Here is a 27,869-nt window from a genome sequence, read left to right on the forward strand (position 1 = left end):
CAAAGACAATAAGGGTTTGTAGTAGTAATCTGAATCTGCTCTGCAAAAGGCTAGGTAAGAATAAAACCCAGTGGTTGAATAGGTTGACTGGCTCAAAAACATGACTGGAACTGGTATTTCCCTACCCTGTGGTGAAAGAGGAGTGACAGAGCAGCACATAAAGAAAATGTTTTCTCAAATACAGAGAAAGAGGAATAGCCCTTGCTATGGGTGTTGTCATAGGCAAATGAGGGTGGAAAAAGGGAATTTTTATGATGAAGGGAAAAGAAAATGTAAAAATACATTAAAAGAAGAATAGGAAGGAAGGAAGGAAGAAAGGAAGGAAGGATAGACCAATGCAGAGCTTGGATCAATATGCACAGAGGACAGAGGAACAGGAAAGATTATGAAGTGAAGTCAGGGAGGGAATAACAAATGCCTATAATTAGTTGTATTTTCTACAGTGTAATAGATAAAAAGAATTTGACGATGCTACTTTGCATACAGTTGACAACTCCTGATGCTTTCAGATGCTGTGAAGAAGAGTATCTGCAGGAAGCTGGTTGTAATAATAACTATGCCATCCCTGTAAAAATTATAATAGCCCTCTATGCTGCAGCCACTATTGAGGATCAGGTGAGTAGAACTTGGCCCTGTTGGGCTCTCCACTGCACACAGAGTACCCCAAAAGAAGTCCACCACTCCCTTATGTCCTTCACTGGTTCTCTGCCATGAAATTATTCATCAGTTTTCTCCAGTATTTTGATGTCTTTTTGTGCCATGGTTGGGACAGAAAATTCAGCTGATAGGCAGAAGCACAGGAAAAATGTTCTGTGTCTTTGGGTCAGTTAGAGCTGGATTTTTTTAATGTATTATTTTCTGAGAGGCTGGTGTTGTAGATATTTTTCACCAGAAGAAATCAACCCATTCCTTCAATTTTTCAAAAGCACAAAGACAGTGCTGACCCCATTCTGCAAATTCAGGTATGACTCAGAGTGATTTGACCAAAGGTCACCCTGACAACAACCCGTAGTCATGTAGAGAAACCTGTCTGTGTCCCTTGAAGGTCCAGAAGAATGTACAGTGCTGAAGTTTTCAGTTAGCTCATGCTATCTCACTTGAGGATTTATTGTTGTGCCTCACAGTTAGCAGTAGTGGTTATAATATATGTGATGCTGAATCAGCCACCTGGTTGAGGAGCTGTAAAACTCCTGTTTGTTAAAACTCACTAAAAAGATAACACTAGCAGTACACTATGCACTTTAATGCATACCAAACTCATGAAATCTTCCTGTTCATCTCCTGCTAAAAAAACCCAACCATTGATGTCAAGAGAAGTATTGTGTCGGCAAAACCAATAGGGTTTAGTCTAAATATATTTGGCTCTAGAACACTACAGAATATAGGACTTCTCTAAGGAAGTGGTTGTCTAAACTATGTGGCCACATTCCCAACAAGGTCAATAGCAGTGCTCACTCACTCAATGAGGGCCTGAATTTCACCTAAAAGAAACAAATTGTTCAGGTTGTGGAGCCAGGAGAATTAATATCTGCTCGTGGCTGACTGACTGCGTCACCTCAGTGACTGAGGTGTCTCTCTGGCTGAGGTATAAAGCTTATCTTCCTTTGCATATACTCATTAGTATGCTGATGAGATCTGTAATATAGAAGATTACTCTTATCATTACCATTACAATAACAATATAGCAGCAAGGAGGAATATTTTTGCCAGAAAAGAAAAGTAGAAGCAGGACAAAAGTAACACATTATAATGATATGTGTCAGTCCTGCTACCCTTTTTCTTCAAGCAATGACTGCCTATGTCCTGCTGGCAAAAAGTCTCTGAAAGGTGTTCTGGTTTACAGATGAAATAAAAGTTACCCAAACAACTGAACAAAAATTACAACTATTCACCATCAGACAAAGAAATGGTACCCTTGACTGCATCCTGATCTCAGCTGAAGTCAGTCTCTAGGAGAGAAAATCTAGAAAATGATACATAAATTACTGATCAATACCTTCACATCAGCTGATCAACACAATGTTGTCTATGGGATCGTGACATAGCCGTGACATGGATCATGACAAGCCAAAGGTAAATCTAATAAATCATAAGAATGATGGCATTAGAAAAATGCCTTTTGAGTAAGTACATCAGCAATACAAGTTTTAACAAAGACCATAAGTGCTGCAAACTTGGCTGAGTTCTCTTTTTTGACAGCTCCTCTAACTGCTGTATTATAATCCAGCATTTGGATTATAATTTGACCCTGGGGGTCAATTGTCTATGTTTTATGGACCTCAGTCAAATCGCTTAGTTTTTAAATCCCTTGACTTTTCTGGCATGTTTCTTTTGAACAGACTGCTCATTGCAATCCCTTAATGGAAATCCAGACACTGCCTTAAGCCCCCACAGCTAGTGATGAACTATGACTGTTCCTCACTGAGGTCTTCCTATTATTTCCAGAACACAACCACTGGGTCACTTTGTGTTCACAGTTCAAGTCACTGAAGACACATGATAAATGTATAAATGTATACATTGCTGCTATTCAGGATTTGTAGAGGACTCCAAGATAGTATAACTCCACTTGGCAGGACAAGAGATGCACAAATGTAGAATGAAGTGCATTTTTACATCCCTTTCTTTTTCATTTTCTCTGTTACATTGACTGAGTGGTCTCTGTTTTGAGGCCTGTTTGACTTTTCCAAAGCTCCTTTTAAACTCCTGTTAGATAACTTTTGCCCTCCTGCCCTTTTTGCATATACACACACTCACACTTCTGCACGCAGGCAGGGTAGTATGGCTGCCTTCTCTCAGCTCCTGCCAATTTCATTACCAAAGTCAATATCAAAGGTACAGTCCTCAGTGTTAATAGATGCTATACTGGATCTGGTAGCTGTTGATTGAGATGTAATTGCATAAAATGATAGATTTCTCACCTTGCTAACCCAGCAAATCCTGCATGAATGTTCTTATTGGCACAGAAGGGACAAGAGTATATGGTCAGGGACATCTGGCAGGTAGAAACTCACTTTTAAATTGCAGCTAACAATTTTGTCAAGCAAAAGTGAATCTGGAGCCAGGAGTGCACAAAGAACTCTTGAGGGTACAAGCAGTGGTGTGGCATGGAGCAAAAATGGGACAGCTTCTCCACAAAAGCCATTGTCCTGTGAAAGAGCACTTTAGGAATGTTGCTCCTAAAAGTTACAAAAAATATTGATGATCATGGCAATTTTCATAGCAGTATTACAATATCAACATCATTTTACAGGCATGGGGCTCATAAATAGCTCATAACAATTCTGTTTGGGTGAATTTAATGGAACTTTATTGCTACTTCAGGAAAGGTAAAAGTCTTTAAAATGCCAGAAGTCACACTCTCTGACATCTGTCAGTAGGGTAGCAAAACAACTTCTCAGCAACTCCAGTGTGGAGCTACCTGCTATCTTTAGATTTGATTCTTTCTGTAAAGGTGACTCAGAAGTGTCATCTGGGCTTGCCTCAACCGTTTATCTTTGTGTGTGAGCTCATGCAGCTCTTCCAAAGCCTTGGCAAGATGCCATCAGCCTCAGAGATGCTAGAGAGCTGGTGTGGATAAAAATAACTTATTACTTAATGGTTGACACTGGTTGCAGTCACTGCAGATGAGTTGCAAACAATTTTTTGCAAAGATCTGCTCATCCGTGGAAGAAATAGATTTAAACCTGCAGTTTCTTGCTAAAATTATCTGGCATCCCTTTCTGGTGGTCATTTCTGTCTTCATGGCATTATTACAGGACTGGCATCCCCATGACTGGTGCACTGGAAGCAAATAATTATGTCCCTATGGGAAGGCAAAGGTTGTAGGAAGCAACCTTGTTTCTAAACTTTGGTATCTGTGGTGCATATTTGTCCATTTGCAATCTGAAATAGTGAGGGTGGAAGGAGTCTGGGCAGTTCTGCCAAGAAGGGGCAGATTGGTAGTGACTTAGCCTGTCCCCAGCCCACCAGCAGGAGGGAGCACAGTGATGGACTGGGTAATACTGGTGTCGCTCTATGATTACACTGGAAGGAAAAAGCACGGTGCTTTTGCTGCTCAGATGAGAGTTTTGACAATGCAGGAGTTCTCTGTTGGCATCTACTGCAGCCGAGTAGGTTGGTTCAGCTGGTGTACAAAATGGTGTCAACAGCTTTGTGAAGCACTCACATTCCCTGGCAGGAGCTCAAGGAGCATTTCCAGCAACCTCCAATTACAGTATTAATTACAAGAGATTATCAAGTTCCCCAGAATAGGCCCCAAGCTTCCTTTGGCATGCAAACTAGCAAGGACTTTCTTGCCCCCATAGGGGGCAAGATATTCTCTTCAGAATATCATAACTCTGAATATACAACACCCATCACTGTCAACTTTCCTTAAACAATGCCATCTTAAAATACTGTTATGCATGCAGAACACATGCTTTTCAAAAAGCAGATGTCATGTTGAGTGAACTGCCAATCTGGAGGTTTTGAAAGGATATTTTTATGTTAATTTTGATGATTCTTTCTACTTATGTCCCATACATGTCCTTTTATATGATAAAGTCTAGAGTCCTAATACTTTAGCCACAGTAATATCTCAAAGAGAAGCATCATGTGCTTTAACTAGATTGCAGATTACAGTTCCAACTGGCAAAATTAGCAGATTGTCTTCAAGCAATATATGTGCCTCACTGCAAAAAGCTTATGTCAAGAAGTGCCCCTGCTGGCATGGAGTTAGACTGTCCTTTTACTGGTGAAAAAGCAGATTATTTTGCTGCAGTGTGATTGCTGATCCACTGTTGATATAGGGAGCTCTTAATATTAAGTGACCTGATTCTCTTCTTGTTGTCTTCAACTTGGATATCCAAAGACTTGGAGACAAATTAAGTATTTCTGGTAGAATATATCTCACCAATCTTCTAACGCCTAAAAGTCAGGGGTAAAGTCAGTAGCTTAACATCCTATCAGAGAACTAAAAGAAAGGCACTTTCAGAAGACAATCCATCCTAAGATTCCTACCTAGTCCTCTCCAATGACTGTATAGAAAACTATAGAAAAATATGATGGACTGTTGACTAGACACTTAATTAATTATTTTTACCCCTATTGGTCTGACCGTGACTTTTGACTTCTCTGCAAATAATTCTAAGAGTATGCCCCAGTTCAGTGCTGCTGAACTGAAATACTGTATTTGAATCCTGGTGTAACCTCAGGTTCTCCTTATACTCATGGGGGAGGGGGTAAAAAAAACCAGGAGGTTTTACAGTTAAAAAATTAAATGGCTTAGTTTCAAAGCAAAATGATCTAGTTGGTGCCTGTAGGCGTGTGACACACCATCCAGATGTATGTCATTTTAGATGACATATCATGGACTTGCCAGTTGCAAAGGTAGAACTGCCCAAGGGCTAGTCTAATTTTTTCACCTGAATCAGAAAAACTTTTACATTTTCATTCATAAATCGATGGTGCAGTCTAGTTCATACCTGCTTCTTCTGTTCAGCCTTCTCCTGTGTCTCTTTGCTTCATTAATTTTTTCACCTCCTCTCCATCTTCCCATGCAAATCCATCTCTCAGAAGTATGTGTTTCACTCTATCACAAATATGCCTACTTGGAATTCATTACTCACCTTCTCAGATACCAATATTTATCTAAATTTCTTTTAGTGCTATGGGATTTGGACACAATTTCTATTATCGGTAGTGGAGATATGGCAGCATACTACCACAGGGACATCAGCTTGTGTCTGATTCATTGAAATGAATAGTTGTTTTACAAGAGGCTTGAGAGTGAGCAGGAATACATGTGTTGAGCTCCATTCTCCAAAGTGTCAGGCACTGGCTTGAGAATGTGCTAAAGTGCTTGGTGATTCACAGGCAGAGTTTCTGTGTTTTACAAGGCTGAGCCAAAGTTCCTTCATATGTTTCAGTCACTGAAGTTAACAGAAGCCCTCGTGGATGGGTATTGCAGCATAAATTAACTTCAGTTGAAGAAACAATATTGTTGCAAAGAAAGAAGAAAGTCAATTCTCATTGCATCAATAAGAGAGGAAGGATTCATTGCCTTCCAGAATTTGAAGGAAGAGAACAAGAATTAATTTCCTTTTGGTCACTGCCTCAGTGCCATTCTGCCTCATTTTTCTCCAAATGGCTAAGGACTTAAGCACTGGGCAGCTCTTTAATATGCAGAGCTAGTGCAGAGTCCCCTCTACTCAAAGTGGCTTAGCAAATATCTAGCTTCTCCAAGGCTAGGTTATGGTGCATATTTGAGCAAAGAAATTTTCTTAGAAAAAAAAAGAGAGTCGTCAGTTTAATGAGTAATTTCCCTTGAAAATGGTAAACTGCAAATTAAATGGCAAAAAGCAATTAATTATTGAAATGATAGTATCCTTGCAAAGGTTAAGAGGTAATATAAATGAAGTTCCTGTGAACACATTAATGGAATTACTATCTTCCCCCTTATAAGTGGCAACTGTAACGACCTTGCTAATTAGCTTTTTCATTGGGAAAAGGAATAGTGAAATATGTAGTTTTATTGCAAAAGCACAATCTATGACTATGTTATTTTGTTAACATAATATGCAGAGAACTCTCTCTTCCCAGAGAGGGTTAAGAGCTCTTCCCAGAGAATGAATGGGAGATGAGTGAAGCCCACATAATCCAGGAGGAGATGGTTAGTGATCTGCTATGCCAGTTAGACATGCACAAGTCTATGGGCCCTGATGGGATCCACCCCGGAGTATTGAGGAAACTGGTGAAAGAATTTGCCCAACCACTCTCAGTCATCTACCAGGAGTCCTGGTTAACTGGAGAAGTTCCAGCTGACTGGAAAATTTGCAAGTGTAATGCCCATCTACGAGAAGGATCTGAAGGATGATCCAGGGAACTACAGGCCTATTAGGCTAACCTTAGCTCCCAGTGTAGCAATCCGAAATTCGAATATCATCAGAAAAGGAATTTATTGGATTGTGTGGCAGACCGTGAACAGCAGGGGCTGGGAGAGACTCCTTGCTCTGACAAGCTTCATCACAAGACTTATTGATATGTGGTTATGTTGATTGGCCTGTCTCCTGCAGCAAGATATGGAAAGACTTTGTGAAACCCCTTTGTTCTCTTCCCCCACATGTAATCCTGGTTATGGGAAATGTTAATCAATTGTGTAATCCCCTAGTTAACATAACCCATCCCCTACTTAGCATAACCCATCCTCCTCATTAACATGTCCTGTCCCCAAGACTCTTAAATTGCATTTCGTGTATTCAATAAAGATTCCAGTTTTCACCCCCAAAATTGAGATCATGTAGTTTTGGACCTTTACATCCCAGCAAGGTTATGGAAGAGACAGATCATTCTGAGAGCCGTTGCGTGGCACATGCAGGACAACCAGGGAATCAAGCCCAGCCAACATGGATTTTCGGAAGGCAGACCCTGCTTGACCAACCTGATCTTCTATGACAAAGTGACCTGCTTCATAAATGAGGAGGAGGCTGTGGATGTTGTCTATCTAGACTCCAGTAAAATGTTTATGCCATCTCCCACAGCATCCTTCTAAAAAAACTGGCTGCTTGTGTTTTGGACGGATGGACTCTTTAATGGGTAAAAAACTGGCTGGATGGCAGGGCCCAGAGAGCGATGGTGAATGGAGCTAAATGCAGTTGGCAGCCAGTCCTAGCGGTGTTCCCCAGGACCCAGTTTTGGGGCTAGTCCTGTTTAACATCTTTAGTGAAGATCTGGACATGGGGATTGAGTGCACTCGCAGTAAATTTGCAGATGACACCAAGCTGGGTGGGAGTGTTTATCTGCTTGAGGATAGGAAGGCTCTACAGAGAGGCCTGGACAGACTCAATCCATGGGCTAAGGACAACTGCATGAGGTTCAATAAAGCAAAGTTGGCATTACAATTTTTCCTTTGAATTAATCTGTCCAAGATTTCAGAGGTTCCAGCTTCCCAGAGTCCCTGAGATCTGTACGACACTCAGGGCGTGATGGGGAGGGGAGGAAACAAGCTTCCACTTCGAAAATGAATTGGCCTTTGTCCCCAATGAAAGGATTTTCAGCTTTCCTTTCTAAAAACCCCAGAAATCATTAGCCTTATCCTTGGGAATGTGATCTAATAGGGTGACCTAGATGCAAGTGATTGCTGGAGCTCAGGGAGAGAGGGAGCTCAACTCCGGTTCTGTAGAAAAAGGCCGGGGGAGGAACAGGACGCTGCCTTGCATCCTGTTCTCAGATACACCTACTTTAAGCAAACCGTCCTGCTGAAGTTACCGTTGGTTTCTGCAAAGGCGCCTCAGGAGCCTCAGGACAACGGCCCAGGCAGATTAGGAATCCCACAAGTTTCGTGGAGAACAGAAGCAAGCTCTGCTCTCTGCCCCCGCTTTTCACACACACGCCCTTCCCCGTCTGCAGGCGCATCAAACGCTCCGGGGGGACAAGGGCAGAGCCCGCGCCAACCCCGCGGGGCCGGGAGGTGCGAGGCTCCCCGTGCCGCGGGCTCGCCCGTCCCGTCCGCCCCGCGCCCGCTCCCGCTCCCGCTCCCGGCCCCGCCGCCCACCGAGTGTCACTGTCGAGCAGCGCAGAGCCGCGCCCGCCGCCCCGGCTACCCCCCACCGCCGGAGCACCGCCACGGCTTGGGCCCTGCTCGTAAACTGAGACCTTCTGCTGATAGCTGATCCCCGACTGAGGCTTTAAAGTAAAAGGAAAAATCTTCTTGGTTATGCACGTGTCGTTAAACAAACTTGGGTCTCAAACGGGCATGCCACGAAGCGTAAGAGAACACGGAGGCAAGACCTGCTCTTTGTACGTTCCCTGCATCTTCTGTGACAGCATCTGGGAAAGGTAGACAGATGTTCCCCTCATAAATAAGATGACACTATTAAATTATTTGTATTGGGTGTACATGCTTAGAAAACAGCCTGCCAGGAGATGAGCATTTCTTGCTGGGAAATCGCTCATTCATCATCCAGATGTTCCTTATTTTTCAAAGTCCACTTGGGAACAGTGGAAATTTCGGCCTGAAACCATCCACATGTTTTTTCTGAGCTTGTGCAGAACTAAAACAATTCCCTGGTGAAAAAGAACAGGTCTGGGACCTGTCACCCCAGAGCTCCGTCACCTTGGCAGCGTTTGTGAGGGCAGAGCAGGCATTCCTCCCTTCAGCCGTAGGGCCAGTGCAGAATAAACCTCCCTGGCCTCTCCCACAGCCACCAGGCTTGTCAGTAACAGGACACAGAAGAGATAATCAGTAGCCTAATTTGCTGTAGCTACTATTTTAGAGCCTTGTAAAATGCAGACCACCTGGTGACTTTTATATAATAGATGATAAGTAATAACTTTATAAAGATGAAAGAACATATGGAGGCTTTATGGCAAATAATAAAGATTGTTTCTCTTTTTTATTTCATATTGACATGTTATTTGTATGTGCATATAGAGATTAAAAGACTGATGTTAGCAACAACAGCATTATATCTAGTAAGACAACTGTCCTTCAGAAATGTGCCAAGTTCTGTTTGTGAGTTGTCAGTAAGAGAATTTAAAAAAATCACCACCATGAGAACCACCATACAAATAAATATTAATCACAATATAGTATTAGAATAGAAGAGGAAAAAGGATCTTTTGCTTAGAGCTAACTTTACAGGCCAGGATTCAGGTTTGGATGTAACAGGTCAAAATCTCAGGAGCCTAGTTCTATGCACAGTAGAAAACATGAAATTTGTTTGAATTGGAAGGACACCATATGGATGTATCAGGATCTGGTCACTTGAATTTGTTTTCTTACATTCCTTTGAGAAATTTGCAGGTGTTAGAGTTGGGGTTCTCTTTTTCTTCCTGTTTAGCTGATTTTTTTTTTCTCCAGTTGCTGCAGATTGGACATAATTTCAGGCAAATACATTAATTATCAGATTACTTCCCTAACAGTACTTGTCTGTTTGGTTTTTAGTGACTGTATTTGAATAATTGGGTTGACTTTCTGTTGCTCCCAGTACATAGCCTGAAGTCTATTGTTCTACTTACTCCTTTCTTTTTCATTTAAAATCGAGTACAGACATGACCTGAAGATCCAGTTTTGTAAGATACTCGGAACCATGTTGGTGTGATCACTCTCTTGCAGACCACATAACAGAAAATGGATGGTGACTTGGAAGATAAAAACCTCTTGATTCTTTTTCTGGTCAAAGACTGAAGAATGAGATGGAGGTTTGGTATCTGCTTCATTTTCCTTGGGGTTTAGGAACATACATATTCTCCTATGGCATTTTATATTGTCTTACAGGATATAGTGTAATGAAAGAGTCTGTGGCCGAGCCTGGGATGTGTATATTAGTTAGGATTGATTTAGGTACAGTGATGGGATTTTCTGTCTTTATTCTGCTATGCTGATTAGCTCCATCAAATCTGTAGGGCCCCAGCAGCTTAGTCAACGGATTGAGGAGAAGCAAAGTGGTAAAATCTATAAGCGTGTTTTCCCATCTACCTGCTAGGGTAGTTTTCTGACAATGTATTCATGGTGTTTGATTCAATCTGACTTCAAGTGGTTCCATCAGTGGGTAATCCACAGCTCAGGTCCCCTTGACCAACTATGAAGCTTTCTCACAAGCGGATTCTCTTAAAATGCAAAACACCAGAATCAATTTTAAAACCAGCTGCTATTTCAGTATAGACAAGACCCTGGGGACCATGTATTTTGTTATTGCTCTGCTCTAAGGAGGTCTCTCTGCTTTTGTGGTTAGAAGAGAGATTGCAAATCCTGAAGCACCACGTGATAATTCTGTTTTTCTTTTGGATAGGTTAGATGTGGATGGAAATATTTCGGCTAACTTTCCCAGTGAAAATACTTGTAAGCACAATGAACCCTGACAGGGGCAGCAAACGCTGATGCAGCTGAAGCATGTTGAGTTGTAAACATTAGGAGAAAAAATGGAATAAGAATTTGGATGTTAACTTATATATACAATGTGTTTAATTTGTTTCTAATCAAAACAAAACTCCTCTTTGACAGAATGGATTGTGAAATAAAGCTTATTGCCCTGCAAGTGACTTAAGTCATGCAGCCAGCTTGCAGGGACACTCAGAGACAGTTGGCAAGATAAGATGCTTCAGGAGAGATGCAGAATTCAATGTACAGTTTCCATGAGGGAAAGCAGAATGGCAGCAGCTCAGGGAATGAACAGGCCATATAAGGGAAGTAAATGAACTGCTGTGGAGATGCCATTAGCAAAGCAAACACTGACTTGGGGACCTTGGCATATACCATGGAAGAGATAAATCGCATGAATAAATGCATGCTTGTTTGCTTCTCTGTAGGTTTGCAAAGCCAATTTTACTGAGAAACAGTTTCCATGTGTGAAACAGAAGGTTTTCCACAGTCATTTTAATGCCAAGCAATTTCTACCGATGTCTGATCCCCTCCAACACACGCCTAATTTAGGCATATTCATCACAGTTCCTTTATAACCCAGGCCTTTGGCTAGGGAAAGGACAGACCGGGTCTTTAAACAATTGTGGATTTAATAACAGTACTCAATTCTTCTCTTTCTTTACACCAAAAGCACAATTCAAATGACACAATATTAGCTTAGTATCCCTGTCATTTCAGGTGTTGATAAAATGAATAGCAGGAGGTAAAACACCTGATTGAATCAAGTGAAGGCATGAGAGTAGTAAATGTCTACAGTCATCAAGAAGTGCATAGCTCCTTGCAGAAGAGGAGACCTGAGAGCTAGTGCACACTTAGGGGTGGAGGCTTAGCACCAGACAGGTGATTTAAGGGGAGGATGCTAGAATGGTATGCTGTGGAGCAGGCTCCAGCTCTCAGACTTGAGAAAGTCACACCAGCTCCCTTTCTGTCAGACACCCCCTGGGCACATCCACATTCATGTTTTGGTGTGGATCAAGGGCATGCTTTTGAAGTGAATCTCCAGAGCATCCTCACCACTCTTTTTTTTACCCAACAGTGATGAGTACACAAAGCGGATTCAGATGGCACTACAGCAGCAGACATGTGCCAGGAGTGCATCAGATGAGTTGTGAGCACTCATGAGGCTCTCAGTCCATAGGTGCAGGCTGGAGGGAACCTGAAGAAAAAACTATGGAAAAGCATAAACATTTAGGTCCTCAACACTATCTGATCAGATCAGATTGACCCACATTACTTGCCAATATAAATGTATACTAGGTAAATATAGCCTAGAGGTGTCAGCTGTGGGTATGGCTGGTTTGAGATTATGCCTTTATTGTCTTCCTTGTGAAGCACTTTACTGCATATATTCTAGCACTCAGCCTATATTTAACCCACTTCTTGGATTTGAAGCCCATGTCCTTAAAGGATATACTTGAAATTAGGATGAAGAGTCAATCATGCTACATACTTTCCAATCAATTTCTTATCCCTTGAGAAATCATGCATTTTCAGTAGTGTTCTGGTTTTAAGAGTTTACACTACGGGGAAAAAAATAGGAGTCTTATTTTAGAAATCCAATAAAGTAGCTTTGTAATTAAATTCTGAACGTGGCTGTTGTTACTATTAGATGGTGTAAATATGGACTGAGTACAATAAACCTCACTTTCATTTAGCATTAATAATATTAATGAATGGTATTTAAATCACACACTATGTTCCAGGACTGTAAAAGAAACATTAACAAAGAGATTTTGCATGTCTGGTGCTGACATAATTTAAACCTGGCATAAAAATGTCTTATATCTGAAGAATTTATTCAAGTTTCTGGGCGTAGAGGAAAAACCAGAATAGGATATATCTCTTTTCCCCAGAGGCAACTCCTCCGCAAAACTTTCCCACTTAAGACACTCTGGGAAAGGGCTGGAGCTCCTGTCTCTTCGCTTGACCTAACGCAGCCGGGATGAGCTGGTAGGTACTGTGGTCACATTTACTCTCGCTGTAGACCAACTCCCGAACTGTTGCGATGAAAATGCTGGATCAGCAGCTCGCATGCAGAGACAGACACACAGTTCTTATCACACGCACACCATCAGGATATTAGCCCATATTTTCCCATGTAAGGACTGAAGCCTTACCCCTTTCTTTCTAACACTCCTTCTTCGCCGGCTTTTTCCTCCTCTCCTCTCTTGCCCTTTCCTCCCCTCCGTCCCCGACTCCATCGCCCCGCGCACCCCGCACTCAGACGCCGAACGCGGCAGGCGGTGTGGAGCCCCCGGCCGGCCTCGGGAACCCGGGACCCACCGCTCCGGCCCCCGGGAGCTGAAACCGTTTCGCCCCACTCCCGGACGGGCTGCGGAAGCTGGGACCCACCCCCGCTCCGACCCCGCGGAGCCGGGACCACCGCCCCGCCCCGTAAGGGCTCGGGGCGGTGCCCCCCTCCTCCCGTTCGCCGCTCGGCCCCTCGCCCCCGGCCCCGTCCGCGGCCCCGCAACTGCGCCGACGGCGGCGGGTCCCGCCCGGGGAGGCGGCGGCGGGGGAAGGGGGAGGAGAGGCGGCGGAGTGCGTTGCCTTCCGAGGAATCAAACGGGGGGAGAGAGGAACGTGCGGAGGAAGGGAGGGAAGGACAGACCGGGCTGGGGAGGGTCCCGGTCCCGGTCCCGCCCGTCTCAGAGCTCCCGCGTCGCCTCCGCGCCGGGACCGCGGGGAGAGTCGCTTGGGGCGGCCGCCACCCGCCGGCCCCGCGCCCATGTGCTCCCGGCAGCCGCGGCGGGCAGCCTCCACGCCCGGCGTGTCCGTAAGTAGCCCTTCGCTCCCTGGCACCGCGCCCGGCCCCATCCTGACACTCCCAGACCCCTCGCCGCTCCTGCTCCTTCCAGACTCCGGCCCTCCCGCACTCCCTGCACCCCCTTCCTTTCTCGAACCGCTGCCCTCTCTCATTCACTGTACGCTGCATCCCTTGCAGGACTCCGAATCCCCGTACCGTCAGAACCTTCTTCCCCTCCGCGACTCCTTCCCACCCTGCACAGCCATATCCCCTGCATCCCCGGACCCCTTCCCCCCCCCCTCCCCCCCCTCCGGGTTCCTCTTCCCCGCTCCTACACCTAGCTCGGCCGCATCTCTTACCCGTCGCACCGGATCCTCCAGACTCCCTTCCCGGATCCCCAGCCCTCTCATCCTCTTGTCTTCCCGCATTCTTCCCCTCCCGGGCCCCTGTCCTTCCCATATCTCCCTGCCACCCCGGACCGCTCTCCCTTTCCGCCCCGCTGTTTCCCGGCTCTCCGTCCTCCCTGTCCCCTGGATCCCCTACACTCCTGACACCTCTGCCTTTCCAGCCCTTCCCTGCCCTCATTCCCCTTTCTCTCTCGGACCCCCTTTCCTTCACAGTCTGCTCCTCCTGGACCCCCTGTCCTCACAGCCTCTTCCCCTCCCGCATCCCCTTCCCCTCCTGGAGCCCCTGCACTTCAGCCCATCCCTCCCCGGCCCCCCCGCCCCACAGCCTGCTGCGCCCTCTCGCCCAGCAGCCTTCCCCTGGCATCACCCCGGCGAGTTTTGGTTCCAGACCGCCGCCTTCCCTCGGGGGAAGCCGTATCTCTCCGCCGCCCCCTCCTACTCCCGGAGGGGGGGGAGCGGGGTTTCGGGGCCGGAGGGGCAAGTACGCCTCCCGAGAGAGCTCCCGGGCTGTGAGCTGGCAGGCTGCGGGGAGGCAAAGCTGCTGCCTCGCTGGAGCCGGCGGGGGTCCTACCATGTTGTCCCCTATTTTCAGCAGTACCTCTTCCCCCGATTCAGGGAATGATCTCCCCTAAGTCCCGTGACCCACTTTGGCTTAGACTTTTGGTGCCACGCCAAGACACAGACAGATCCTTCTCTAGATGATGCATCTGGAGGAATGGCGGCCCCCCATGCCTTTCTTCGAAGTTTTTATCCCCAGGGCTTTGGCGTTTTTCAGGTTGAAAGGTATTTCTGTGGATGAGCGATGGGTAGATAGGTGTACTTTTCCTTAGTGGCAGTATAGGCCTTTTTAATATTATAGAGGACACTTCTCTTTCTTAGTGTTTTAAAAGTAAATAAAACTTTCATGTGGTGCACATGGTTAATTTTGCTTCCAGACTTTCTCTGTGTTCCCTTCTTGTGCTGAAGTCGTATTCATTTTGTTGCCTGTTCATGAATTGGATTCACTGATTAGTGTCTAATCATGCTTAGAAGAAGAAGCCCCTGTAAATAGCTATCAGAATTAATTTGGCAGCAACCATGAGAAATGATCATAAATTTACAAATGCAGTTGGAATAATGATCCAACATGAATTTAACAGGAAATACACCCCTGATATCTGGGAACAGCGTGTGGGTTTCTATGACAGTCAAATGCAATTGGTCACACTGGTCCTGAGCTTAGAGGCTGGGAGTTGTCTGAGAAGGGTACAGAGGGATTTGAGCTGGGAAGAGGTGAAGAGGTGGGCTGAATGCAAGCAGTAATATTAAGAGAGACCTCTGTGTTTTAATCATGTGCTGCTTGAGGTTGTGTAGTGGTGAATCCAAAGGATATGGCAATGTCTTCACTTACCAAAAGCCCACCCAAAGTTTGGGTTCCTGGCACTTCTGGACATCAAGTGATAAAAGGCTCCTTTTGCACAGGGATGCCAAACAACTTGGAGTGCTAGAAAAAATGTCTCGTAACACTTCTTTTGGGGTGTGTTAATGGGTTTTACCACCGTCACAAGGGTCTGATCTGGAACTACCTTAGGCACTCTGAGTAGTTTTGCACTGAAGCCGTGGGGCCAGGTACACATGAATGTACATGTGAATGTACATGTATATGTGAAGTACATTCTCCAGGCATTGCAGGAGGAATTTCTGGCTAGCCAAGGATAAACAAGACCTCATCTTTTTTTCTATCGGCACTGGAAAAATCATGATGCACAGTGGGGAAACGTGAGTAGGCAAGTACACAGGGAGCCCCTGAAGGTGGCTGCAGAGTGTTCGAGGATGTGCACAGCAGCCTGTGTCAGCTGGGCTGCCTACCACCACTGTCACACTGACCATGGCAGCTGGTACCGCTGAGAATGATTGTAGGGTCTCCTTGCAAGGATGGGACAGAAAAGTGACATGTCTTATTCAAAAGTCCCGTAGGAAGGAAAAACACTCTAGCAAAGAAATATTTTTTCCTAATGTCAGTATTACTGAACTTGTATTTTTCTCCTTTTTTCTTTTGTGTTTTGCTATTTAATTAGGGACCTTTGACTTCATGATGGGAGGAAATATCCCCCCGGTTGTTAGGATCCAAGCTTCACCCTGTGTGAGGATTTGTCAAGGCTGAGAGACTCTGGATTATCCACAAACATCCTCTAAAATACACGGTTACTTTTGTCTTTCCATCGTGAGGGGTCTTGGAGCAGATACAAAGATGGCCTCAAGCCTCACCTGTGCCGGTGTCATCTGGGCCTTCCTCTCCTTCCTCTGTGCCGCTGCCTCCTGTGTTGGTTTCTTCATGCCCTACTGGCTCTTAGGGTCTCAGCTGGAGAAGTCAGTTTCCTTTGGCACTTTCCGGAGGTGTTCCTACCCGGTGCGGGACGAGAGCCGCCAGATGACCGTGATGGTGGAGCAGTGTGGCCGCTATGCCTCCTTCCAGGCCATCCCGAGTGCTGAGTGGAGGATCTGCACGGTGGTGACGGGCCTGGGCTGCGGGCTGCTTCTCTTGGTGGCCCTGACAGCGCTCATGGGCTGCTGCGTTTCTGAGCTGATCTCCAGAACCGTGGGCAGGGTGGCAGGAGGCATCCAGTTCCTGGGGGGTAAGTGTGCATGCAGGGAGGGGACAGGGATGTCCAGGCTACTAGTTTGTATGTGTGGAGACTCCCCCGGTGCTTTGGGATGAGGAGGGGGTGAGTCAAACTTTCTGCTGGCAAGGGAAACCACTTGGTTCTCTCGACTGACTGAGCTGATTATCTGGATGCCTGAATGTGGCCCAATGATACAGTGGCCTGTGGTCACTCTCTTGTGCTCAAGTCCCTATCTGGTCCTTGTGTGACCTTCGAGAGTTGTGTGGCAAGTCAACTTCTGTGGGCCAGCACAGTGGTTTTGTGGGCTGTAGTTTCCAGCAGAGCTTAGCTGGGATAGAGGTACCTGGAGAAGCCTGGGGGCTACAGATCCCCATGGAGTATTGTGGTTTGGCAGAGGAGAGGCTGTGTTATGTGGGAACAAGCTCTCTTTCTCCTTCCTACCCCTGTTACTGGCAAAGCTCCCTCCACCTCTGCTTTCTGCACCTGTGTGTATCTGGCAACAAGCTTGTGGCCCATGTTTGAAGTATGGATTGTTTATCCATGGTGGAGGTGACCCACCATCTCCTGGGAGGGGCTGGCTGACCCACGCTACCCACTGATGGTGTCATAGGTTTGTTGACTCCATGGGCTAGACAGTGTGTGGGAAAATTATCTCCCCTCCTTTTTCTAGCTTGTAATTGCATGGTATCTTTATAACTGTGGAGGATTTGAAGAATAAGAGACAATAAACAGGATCTTCAAGCATGTTTTTGTAGGGCAGTTTTCCCAGTAAATCATCACTCTCTTGTCATCAGTGACATGCAGCTCAGTGGCACTCAGCTTTGCCTGCTGCAAGTGCTCCGCTGCTCACATACAACTTGCCCCCATAAGGTAAAGTGTTTTCCTGAGCTTTGGGTGCTGAGGCAGAACATTTGGGTATCTTGCCGTGTCTGGTCCCAGCTAGGTGCCCTGGCTCATGCCCTGGAGGAGTGGGCTGTAGTGGAACCCTCACCTCTCTCCCCTTCAAAGAGAAGCTTGCCCTGCAAAGCAATCTGGATACATCCTGCGTCTGCAGCTCTAAAGAAGCACAAGACAAAAACTCCACTACTTGTCCAGTTTGGTGTGGACAGCTGGTGCAGGGAGAGGGCCCTGTGCCAAGCCTCCAGCCAGGCCATGCCAGCGTAACTCCCTCCTGGCTGCCAGGAGCCCTGCCTCCAACTTTTTGAGTAGTTTCTGCACTTTAGAGCAAGCTGACCCCGTCACTTCAGCCTTCCCTTAGCTTTGTGACCCCCCGGCATTCCTGTGTTTAATCTGGCTGACAATTTGAAAGTGCAGCAGCTGCTGGAGAGTTAACTCTGTTGGGAGCTGCGGCTTCTTGAAGCCTGCTTCATTATACAGTTCCAGCCAGGCAGCCGGGGGTGGAGGAGATTTTCAGTTCAGTGACAATCTGCAAGCCCACTTGGTCTGACTATTTTCACTTAGAGCCATCACAGGCTTTAACCATCCTCTCTTTCCAACTGCTGTCTCGGCTCATCTGGTTTTAATTTGCGTTTGGCCCCTTTCTTGTGACTGTGCTCTCCTGTGTGCCTGTGGAGCGGGGCTGGCAGGAGAGCTCACAGCTGTTGGCTTACAGCCACCCCAGCAAACACAGCAGCTCCAGTGGTGGGGCCTGTGGGAGGAACCCTGTTACCCCATGAGAGTGGTGTGGGCTCAAGGTGTGCACCCTTCTTCGAGACAGGATGGTGGCTTCTATGCCAGGAGGTGAGAGATCCCTTCAGAACACACCATGGCCACCCCCTGGAGCTTATCCAAGCTGACAAGGCAGCATCCCATCCTGCCTGGAAGTGCTTGTCCTCAGTATGTGACAATTCAGAGACATATGAATTTGTGATATGAAATGAAAATTGCCAAGAAGTTTGCTTACAGTTCAGAAATTAGTTACACAGCATGTCTAATTTTCCCCTCTACTGGCTTAGAAGGTTGTTCTCGCATTTCCAGCACTGCTGAAAGTGTGTAAGAAATGACCAAAGTGAGAACCCATCATTTCTTAATCTGCTTAAAACCTAACTGTGGGGACATGAGGTAGAGGCCGGGTGGTGAAAGCCAATAATTTGGACAAACTGAAGGGGCATATTAGGGTGAAGGTCATGTTCTTACATCCATCATCAGATCCTTAGCTGCTATAAATCAGTAAAGGTTAATTGTTTAAGTGACATGACTATATTCACTCAGATGTCTAATTTAGGCACTATAATTATTACATTGTTTTATATCAAGATAGCCCTGAGCTGATCACCTTACTTACAAACAGGGAATGCCAGCTCTTTGTTCCCTGTATTGCAGTTGTATGTTTAGCTGTATACCACGATGTGCACTTTGAATGTGCACTCAGTGGCGGTACAGTGATTGTCATTTTAATTGCCCTCCACTTAGAGATCTAATAAAATAAAACAAAACCCTCACAAATACTATTTTTAATTGGGGAAAAGAACTCCCACATATCTTTATGTAAAGAAAAAAAACTGTGGAAATAAGCAGCCACTGAGTGCACTGATGCTATTAATTTGTCCTCTGTGTTAGGACAAGGAGGTGGCTAGATGGTTTCACTTTCTTTTCATCTGAGTTGTCTGCAATAATACTGTGCTGTGGCTCCTGCTCCAGTCATGAAGGATGACTGGGCATAAACCGTGTTTCTCTTGAAGTTAGAAACCAGCATAAAGACAGGCTCCGTGTAGCTAGCTTATGGCTTTAGTGGTGTTTTTTTAATTTAGGATCCAAGTAATTTTCTCAATACGTTTTAAAAACATGGACTTGAGGAGGGTGTAAGCCAATGGACAACAGGGTATTATGGGAGGCCCAGGAGTGGGTGAGATGTACAAGCCACTGGAGCTACGGTGAGCCAAAGCACTCCATCATCATGGCTGGGCTTCGTGAACGAAGATTTGGGAAGGGCTCTACCCACATTTGCTACAAGCACGCTGGTGGCTAAAAAGCCCAATGCGAGATAGACAAGATTGGTTGCAAAAGGCACAGCAGAAAGACTCTTTGGATGGTATCGGCAAGACACGATTCTTTCTGCGTTGTCTTTTCTCTTCCTGCATGCGTTCTCAAAGGAAGCAGCAGCGTTATGGATCAGGGTTGGGTCTGCGGCTTCCAGTGCACCTTATCACCTGCCGTTTTGTTCCTCGCCTGTCGCTACAGGGCTTTACAAATGTGGGTATAACCTTCAGGCCTGCGCAATGGATTTTTTTAGGTGAGACGCAGCATGCGCAGAACTGGACCTACACTTTAATCCTAAGGTACATCTGCCAGGGCTGAGCGAGCTTGGATGGTGGCAGTGAGGTCTTCAGGACGTAGGTTTAATCAGAGTATCCTTCTCTTAGATGAGTGGCCTTAGAGGGCTAAATGAGCTCCATCTGCCCAGTTTTGGAATTAGAGTTGTCCTTCTCCTAGGATGACTGCCAGAAGGCTAGTGAGCCAAAGCACTAAGGTTGCTAAAACTAACTTACTGCAACGTTAGAAACATTTTTACTGCTATGAAGAGATGGCAGAGAGGTTTGCTTACCAGAGGTGGTAGGAAAACAGACTGATCCTTTTTTTCTAGCAGTGTGAAGGAGGAATAACTCCAAGTAGGTCAGTGGAATAACACCTGTAAAAAAATAGTGTGCCTTGTGCTACCTAAACAGTGCCAAGGTTTTATGGCTGGGATTTCCCCAACTTGCATGTGGCAGCTCATGGAAGTGAATTATTCATGAGTGCTTATACCATAAATCTGCTCTTCTCATAAAAATTGAATGGCAGAACCTGCAAGAAATTGTGGATCCATGCAGAGTCAGAAGGGCTCTTTGGATATTGCTTGATCTTACATGCTTAGTCTGCATTTGCTATTTCAAGATGATCCTGGCTACAGAGCATACATGTATTTTAAGATGACTCTGGGATGATACATGTTGAGTTTCTGTTTCTACTAGAAGGATTGCATCGTAGACTTTTCCTCTCATTTGCAATTATGGGAACTGCTTCCTTTCCATGTAAATGATCATGTGGCAGCTCTGTAGCCATTACAGCAATTGCTTACATGAAAAACAATGCTTTTAGCTTTTTCTGAGGCAATTTGGTAGTGGACAACAAGAAGTAGCCAATCCCCCAAGGCCAACCTCTTCTGCAGTGGCTGTCAGTGGTCTGCAGTCCACAGCCAGCAAACTGCTGCTGTGGTGTCTCAGAACATGCTTTCAGGACATCTCTGTTGGATTGCTTCGAAGAGCTGACAACTGAGGTGAAAGTTATGCTGTCTGTAACCTCTTGAGGGCACAGTCATGTAGATGGATACAGTCTTCACCGATAACAGCAAGTGCAGTGTTTCCAGCTGGTTTCCTTTGTATATTTGGAAGACTGAGGCATATTTAATGTAACTAGAACAGATTGTGAGGATGTATCTTTGACCATAAGTATTGAGAACATGACAGCAGGAAGTGAAGTTTAACAAATCTATGGCAAATTGGAGTCTGTAATTATTGATCTTCCTTTCATTGTGCCATGGCAAGTCCATTCCACTTAAATGGAGAAACTAGAAATTTACAGATAGGCAGCTCAGATATGACATACTCATTTGGTGAATAGTTTCAAACTCTGAATGCAGAGCAATGATTTTAAGAACATAATGAACTTAAAGGTTAGCCAATTTTATGGGAGACAGTGGATCAAAAGACACAAGTATTGCAAGGATGGTCCATTTAAAGAGCATTACACTGGCAAGGTGAAGATTTTAATTAAAATGGTCAGCATACAGAAATAAAATCTTCACTAGCTCAGAACTCCCTTTGGCTGCATGGGACAGCTAAACCAAGCTCAGAGTGTGGATCCAAGGGAATAGAGCATGACACAACCTGCTGGCGTAGGCACTTCTCTGAACCTGACACTATGGCCCTGATTCTGAGTGTCATGTGAGAAATGAACCTTCTCCCTAATTATGGGGTAGCCATGTAGTTTGTATTGTCATTTTTACTACTCAGTGATTGCACTTTTAGCAAAGTACGAGTTTTACTATTCCCTCCAGTAAATGAGCGAAGTTTTCAGCAGTGTCTACTCTTCCTCTCCTCATTTCTCTGTTTTGTTTCCCTTGTGTCTAATGAGAGTGCTGAAACTCCTGAAACTATGGTCCTTGAATTGCTGGTTGGAAAATCTGGAGAGCTTTTGAAATATGGCATGATGAAAGGAGCATTTGGTTATTTGAGAAAAAGGGGACACAGATCCTACCAGCATCTGATTTTGTGTCTGAAAAAAAAAATGTGGCCTTATGGAAAAAGCTCTCAGCAATACATGAAATTGCTGGAGAATCCTTCTCCAAGTGTTCTGTGCCAATAGAGACCATAATAGTTTCCACTACCCATAGGGTGCTCAGAACAAGTGTTTACTGGATGCAGAGAGCAGAAAAATAAGATGAGGAGGATGTTGAGTGTGGGGTGATGGCTCTCTGTTGTCTGTGATGAAATCTTAGAGAAAGCCTTTGTGATTTTGGGCTGAAGATTTTAAAGAGACAGATCCAAAGGAGATCTGTAATTTCTTTGCATATTAATAGCTCAATCTGACTTTGCAGATGAGATCATACTAAAATGTAGGGGACAAAGAATGAAAGACCATTAGGTCATAGCATTGTGGGTTCATGTAGAGAAGCTATGCCTCAAGGGATTTGCTTGGAGAAACAGTTAGAGAAGTAAGAGGAGGCTCTTGGGAGAGATGGCATCACTGAACCTAAGTTGTGTTTCAAGAAATGTGGCTGGCAGTCAAAGACAGTCCATCATCAAGGGGAACAAAGTTTTGCTTCTGAGAGCAGCTAAGAAAAATCATTAGGGCCTTTGGTGAGAGTAGTTGCAGTTGACTACAGGAGCTAGAAGCTCCTGGGAAAGGTTTTTGTGCAGCTGGAGGCACTGACCAGTAACCATTATTTTGTCTGACAGCTGAAGTGTGGCTTTCTGCTTTCTGCCTGGAAGACTAAGATCAGCATAATTTTCTGCCTATAGGGAGAAAATGTAACTGAGTAGAGCCTTACTGGGAACAGGGAAGATCTGAGATGGTCAAGAGACTTCCAGGAAGAAAACAGTTACCCCAGACTCTTTTGTAGTTCTCCCAAGCAATTTCATCCTTTTGTCCCACCTGTACACATTCTTCCCAGCTCTTCCTCCAATTAGTACCTGAAAAAAACCAGATGTTAAAAATTTGCAAAACCAGTTTTTTAGTTCTTTAATCCTCTTTAGCCTAAAAATAGGTTTTGAAAGGCTAACTTTTGGGGAGAGGCAAAGGAGGGGCATCTGCTTCTGTCCAACACCCAGCCCTCTTCTTCATCTGCAAGTTAGCCTTGCAGGGCTGTTTTGTCACGTCTTCCTGCCACTGGATGCAAAACTTCAGTGACTTTGCTATGCTCCTGTAGACATGTGACAGGGCAATCCTCATCCTAGACAAAGACAAGCTGAAGGATAGGCAGTAGTCCAGCTTATGTGTACACATATAAAGACATTGCAAGGGAGGCATATGAAAGGAACAGAAGCCTCACTGAGGTAACAGAAGAGCAAACGGCACTGCTAAATGTTGCTAGTGAGTGATTGCATGTCATGTCATAGGCTCATTGATTCAGAAATAAAAAAGTCAGCAGAGAACACTGTGACTATTTAGTCTGAGGTCTGCTGTAGCAAAGGTCATAGGACAGCTTTCATATAATTTTGGTTTGAACCAGAGTGTATCTCTGAGAAAAAACTTCTAGTCTGAAGTTAATTTAAGTTTGAGAAAAGCAGTATCTCCATAAGTTGTTCCAGTGGTGAATTGCTCCGATTGCTTTTCTTCGAGATCATTAATGCAAATGTTAAAAATGTAGCAGTAGGAATATATCATTGCAAAAATTACATTTTCTCAAGGATTTTTTTTTTTAAGTTGCATTTAGGTTACTTTTAATCCACTTAAGCTGTGCTTTGTTGTGGTTTCTTTACCAGAAGAACTTGTATAGAAGCTGCTTTCACACCAGTGTTTCACACTAGTTTCTCTTTCCAATTTCCTATAGGCATCCACCAGAAGATTTAAATGCAGTGTATAGTTTTGCAGCTTTGTCCCTTTTCAGCTTGACTTTGACTTGTTAAACTACTTCCTGTGACTGCTTGGGCCTATGCTCAGTTTCTACTTCTGTATTCAGATAGAAGTTAAAATATAAGACAAAATCAGGACTGAAACCTAACTGATGTTGCTCTTAGTTTATAAAGGACATTACTTAGATTCCTACTCTCTTAAGTAGATGTAGCCTGTGTTACTTGAATCTTTCCTCAATGCATGGGCCACCAAGTCTGACTGGTAGGGAATCCAAGCTGAAAAAAGTAAAGAAAAGGTGCAGACTTACATTCTGTATATTCTTAAGAGAGGATCCTGTTTCCCATGGTTGTCTTCACCTTGCTCAAAGAAGTTCCCATTGCAGCCTTGCTAAAGACTGCTGCCCTGACAGATCTAACAGCATAGCTGTTTGCGAGATTTTCCTTAAAGAGTCCTGCTGAAGGAGACCTGGTTAGCAAAGTTTGCTATTTAAGCTAACACCAACCATTATGACGAAACAGGTTAGCAAGGAAGAATCAACATTAAGCGTTACTGATCCTAAAGTACTGAATCAGAAGCTCTGAGGAGGCCATCCCTTCCAGCGAGGTCACAAGTGGTGCAGAGCAAGCAGGGAGTTGTAATGCTGCTGGAACAGAGGAGATATAACTTGAAGAAGACAAGTAATGTGGAGAGTAGCCTTCATACTTAGCTGTCTTTGTTTTTTAGTTTCTATTTCCAACCATTTCAGGTATCTTAACTCTTCTGATGTTTCAAAATCTTCCTAAAAAAAGCATCAGGACTTATGGCCTGCAAATTTTTGTATGTCCTTTGAAGTCAATGACACTTAGTAAAAATTACATCAGTATTTCTATTCTAGAGATAGGATTATTGAGTTGTGACTTTAGTCTCAAGTGGGTGTGGTTCTGAGGATGACTTTCTTCTGTAAGAGCTACCCCAGTGAATTAACTTGTTTATACTGAATTGTGTTTTGAAATACATATTCTTTTTTTAATTATATTTAATTCTAATATAAATTTTGACTAAATACAGAGGAAAAAAAATTCCCATGCAGAGTTTCAGCCTGGAGCAAATTCTGCAAGTAAGATTTTAGGTGCTTTGGAAGTACATTTAAAATGGAAATGCTGCTGTATTCGAATAAAAAAAGATGATACTGCTAAAATATTGAGAAGAATCTTTTTACTTGTCTTGTTGTCCTATTGATGTTGAATATAAAAGGGATGTTTTGAATATTGCTGCAACTGTGTTGCGTTTAAGCAGAATTTTGCATTAAGGACAGGATTTTTGATCTAAGAAGTCCTGGAGTGCTGTTTTATTTATCTGTAGAATGAAGTTCAGTTTTCTTACTTTTTTCCCTTATCCCTTCTTTTATTAGAAAGAAACAATGATGCTCAGCACTTCTGTGGGGCTTTTCATTTCAAAAGGCTTTGCTTGCATAACGTAATGAAACTTAAGAAAACGTGAAGGAGGGGAGCAAATAATCTATTTTGCTGATGTTGAGTCAGAGTAAATTCAGAGTTACTTCACTTCAGATCCTCTACATTTGTTTTGATTAGAGCAGAATCTGGGTTGGAGTTAGCAATTTTGTTTCTGCGTTGAAAGATCTGGCTTGTTTTGCTTCCTGAGCTCCATGAGATATTTGAATATCTCTGGGAACTTCATTTAGGCATCAAAATGTTTCAGTATTTTCCAATGCGGGTGAAATCATATGCCTTACGGACAGGACAAAATTGTTCCCAGTGGTGTATTTTCCCGGATTTTGTCCAGTCCGGTGTTAAATGTTGATGTAATTTGTTGGGTTGAGATTTTTTTCTCATTTCTCTTAGGAAACTCGGCTTACTATGCATTGCACATGGATTTTTTTTCACAGTGTTCAAGCTACATTTTCCTTTCTCCAATACACATTTTTACCTTCTAAGGATTTTTACTTTGGCTTTACGAAGTACAATAAGTGAGTTTTCAAAGCCCTTCATGAATTCAGTGAAGTCAGCCATAGAACTTGAGAGTGACCAACATATTGTTTCCATGCAGTGAGCATTGGGAAGGAGAGTGGTGTAATTAACAAACACAGGAATTATTTGTACAACCAAAACTCCAACCACAGCTGCTTGCCTTGTGGTGGCCATCACGTTGGCTGGCTTCCTGCTCCAGGATTTCCTTTGGCTCTGTGGAATACCTTTCTTGACTTCACTAATGTTAAGCTTTTTATGTTGCATAAGCGTGAGCTCCTAAGTGGCATTCAGACCATAGGGAGATATGGCCTTAAGTCACAGAGTACCAAGAAAGGACATCCTCTCCTTGCTTTTGGGATGACTCTGTCACCACAAGGCATCATAGGTCAGAGAGGCAATATTGTGTTTGACAGATCCCTTCTAGTAGCTTTCCTGTATCTTCTCAGGCATGAAAAACTGGACATGGTCAATGCACCCTGACAATGCTGCTGCTAAGGCTGATTCACCAGGCATGATTAGATCTCATTTACGTTGTTTGTTCCACTGTCAGTCCCCTGATGTCACAGGTGTATCTGAGAACAGGGGCAGACTTTTTTCCCTGCAGACTGGCTTTTCCTTAGAGCCTGACCTGTTGAAATCAACAGCAGTATTCCTCTGTGGAATTTGGGGGAAGACAGGATCTGGAGCTTAGCGCTACTGCTACGCATTGTGTCTAGATGGATTTGGAGGAAGTTGTTGCTGTGTAGCAGTGCAGAGACCTTCATGAATCGCCAGATTCTACCTAATTTCCCAGGGATATGAATTGCATCAGGAGTAGCACCTTAGAACAAAACTCTTGAGAGGATTGCTGTACCATGAGCTGGGTCCATGTTTGCCTGCATAAGCCTGATAAACCCCAATTTTTCAGTAGGACTGACCACTTTGGATTGATTTGCAGGTACAATTCCTTACTGGGCTAACAGACTTTTATGTAAGCTTAGCAGTAGTTTATAGGAATATACAGAAAATGATAATGAAAGAAAGACTAAACAATTACCTATTGGAAATCATTGTTATTTTATCTTGTAGCAGAATCCAAAGAGCTCCAGAGAGAATAAGCAGAAAATGCAGGATTCTGATAAACACTATATAATTTCTATAGGAATGTAAAGATTTGACCCTTTCTTTTGCAATCGCTGGTTCGGTTGTCTTGCATTGTTTCCCAATAAAGATGCCTTTGTAATGTAAAGAGGTATTGTTAATTTGAGAAGAATAGTTTTCTAGTAAATGCAAAGGGATATAGAGTCCCTTGCATTGAGGAGAAAGGATTTGACATAAAGCCATGAATGGTCAATCTAGAACAACAATAGCTGTGAGAGGATATGAAACCTGCTAACATATAAGAAATAGCCTTACAACTTCTGAGGAGTGCACTTGCCTCACTTCTTCATAAGTTCAGGCTTTTGTCCAAGTCTGCAGCTAACTGCAAGCCTATTTATGAATACATTTTTATTATCCTTTTTTTTTTTTTAACTTGGGAATGAACTTAACATTCAGAGCATCACAAGCCATTCAGGTCAGGCACAATGTAGCTGAATTCTAGTTACTGGGAGGAGTTACCAGGACATACTAAAAAGTGTTTAGTTTTTGGAACTTATTCAGGGTAGAGTGATTTGAGGGACCTTTGTGAGTGTATGTGTGTGAGAGGAAATTTCCTTGTTTCAGACTTTGTTCTGATTCAGCCCAGATGCTGTTATGTGATTAGGAGCTTTAAATGGCATTTGGAGATTAGTACATCTGTCTGGCAAATTTGTACGAACATCCTCAGGTGAACAGTGTTACTTCTGTTATGGTCGTTGTTGTTGTTATAATGTAGGAAATTCTAGAAACCCATCACGATGGGGAGAAAGACAGAGGCAGTTGCTGCTCCAAAGAAGTCCTAACTGAAACAGTCAGACTGGGAAATTGAGGGAGCTCTGAGTTTATTGCATTTTCAATACGATAAGAACTGATGCTGACTAATTTCTTGTGCGCCCTGTAGAGAAGTAAGTAAAAGGAGACCTCTAAAGGATGGCTTAGTAACTAATGACAAATGTATTACTTTAGGGGTAAAGTTTCCTCTTCAGAGAACCTGTATTGCTCCGAAAGCTCTTTTGCTTCAACTGCATGCTCAGGAAGATATGAGCAGAGGGAGCAGTCAGAGACAGGGTG

The 27,869-nt window shown here is 44.1% G+C and overlaps 1 protein-coding gene and 1 long non-coding RNA gene across 2 annotated transcripts in view; one reads left to right on the plus strand and one right to left on the minus strand.

Moving 5' to 3' along the window:
* Window positions 1–6,919: 6,919 nt before the first annotated feature.
* Window positions 6,920–8,461, minus strand: LOC120324830. The gene is made up of 2 exons (XR_005566481.1): window positions 8,220–8,461; window positions 6,920–7,049 (listed from the first exon to the last, which is right to left on the minus strand). It is a non-coding gene; the product is annotated as an uncharacterized LOC120324830 (long non-coding RNA).
* Window positions 8,462–13,354: 4,893 nt separating this feature from the next.
* Window positions 13,355–27,869, plus strand: part of LHFPL6 (LHFPL tetraspan subfamily member 6) — a 140,597-nt gene continuing 126,082 nt past the window's right edge. The window contains exons 1-2 of the mRNA XM_027721304.2: window positions 13,355–13,679; window positions 16,114–16,671. Coding sequence (XP_027577105.1) covers window positions 16,287–16,671 — 385 coding nt within the window. The 5' untranslated portion in view covers window positions 13,355–13,679; window positions 16,114–16,286. The remainder of the gene's footprint in view (window positions 13,680–16,113; window positions 16,672–27,869) is intronic.

Source organism: Pipra filicauda, unplaced genomic scaffold (genome assembly GCF_003945595.2).
Source record: "Pipra filicauda isolate LSUMZ 115617 unplaced genomic scaffold, ASM394559v2 scaffold124_size2119055_pilon, whole genome shotgun sequence".
Lineage (NCBI taxonomy): Eukaryota > Metazoa > Chordata > Aves > Passeriformes > Pipridae > Pipra > Pipra filicauda.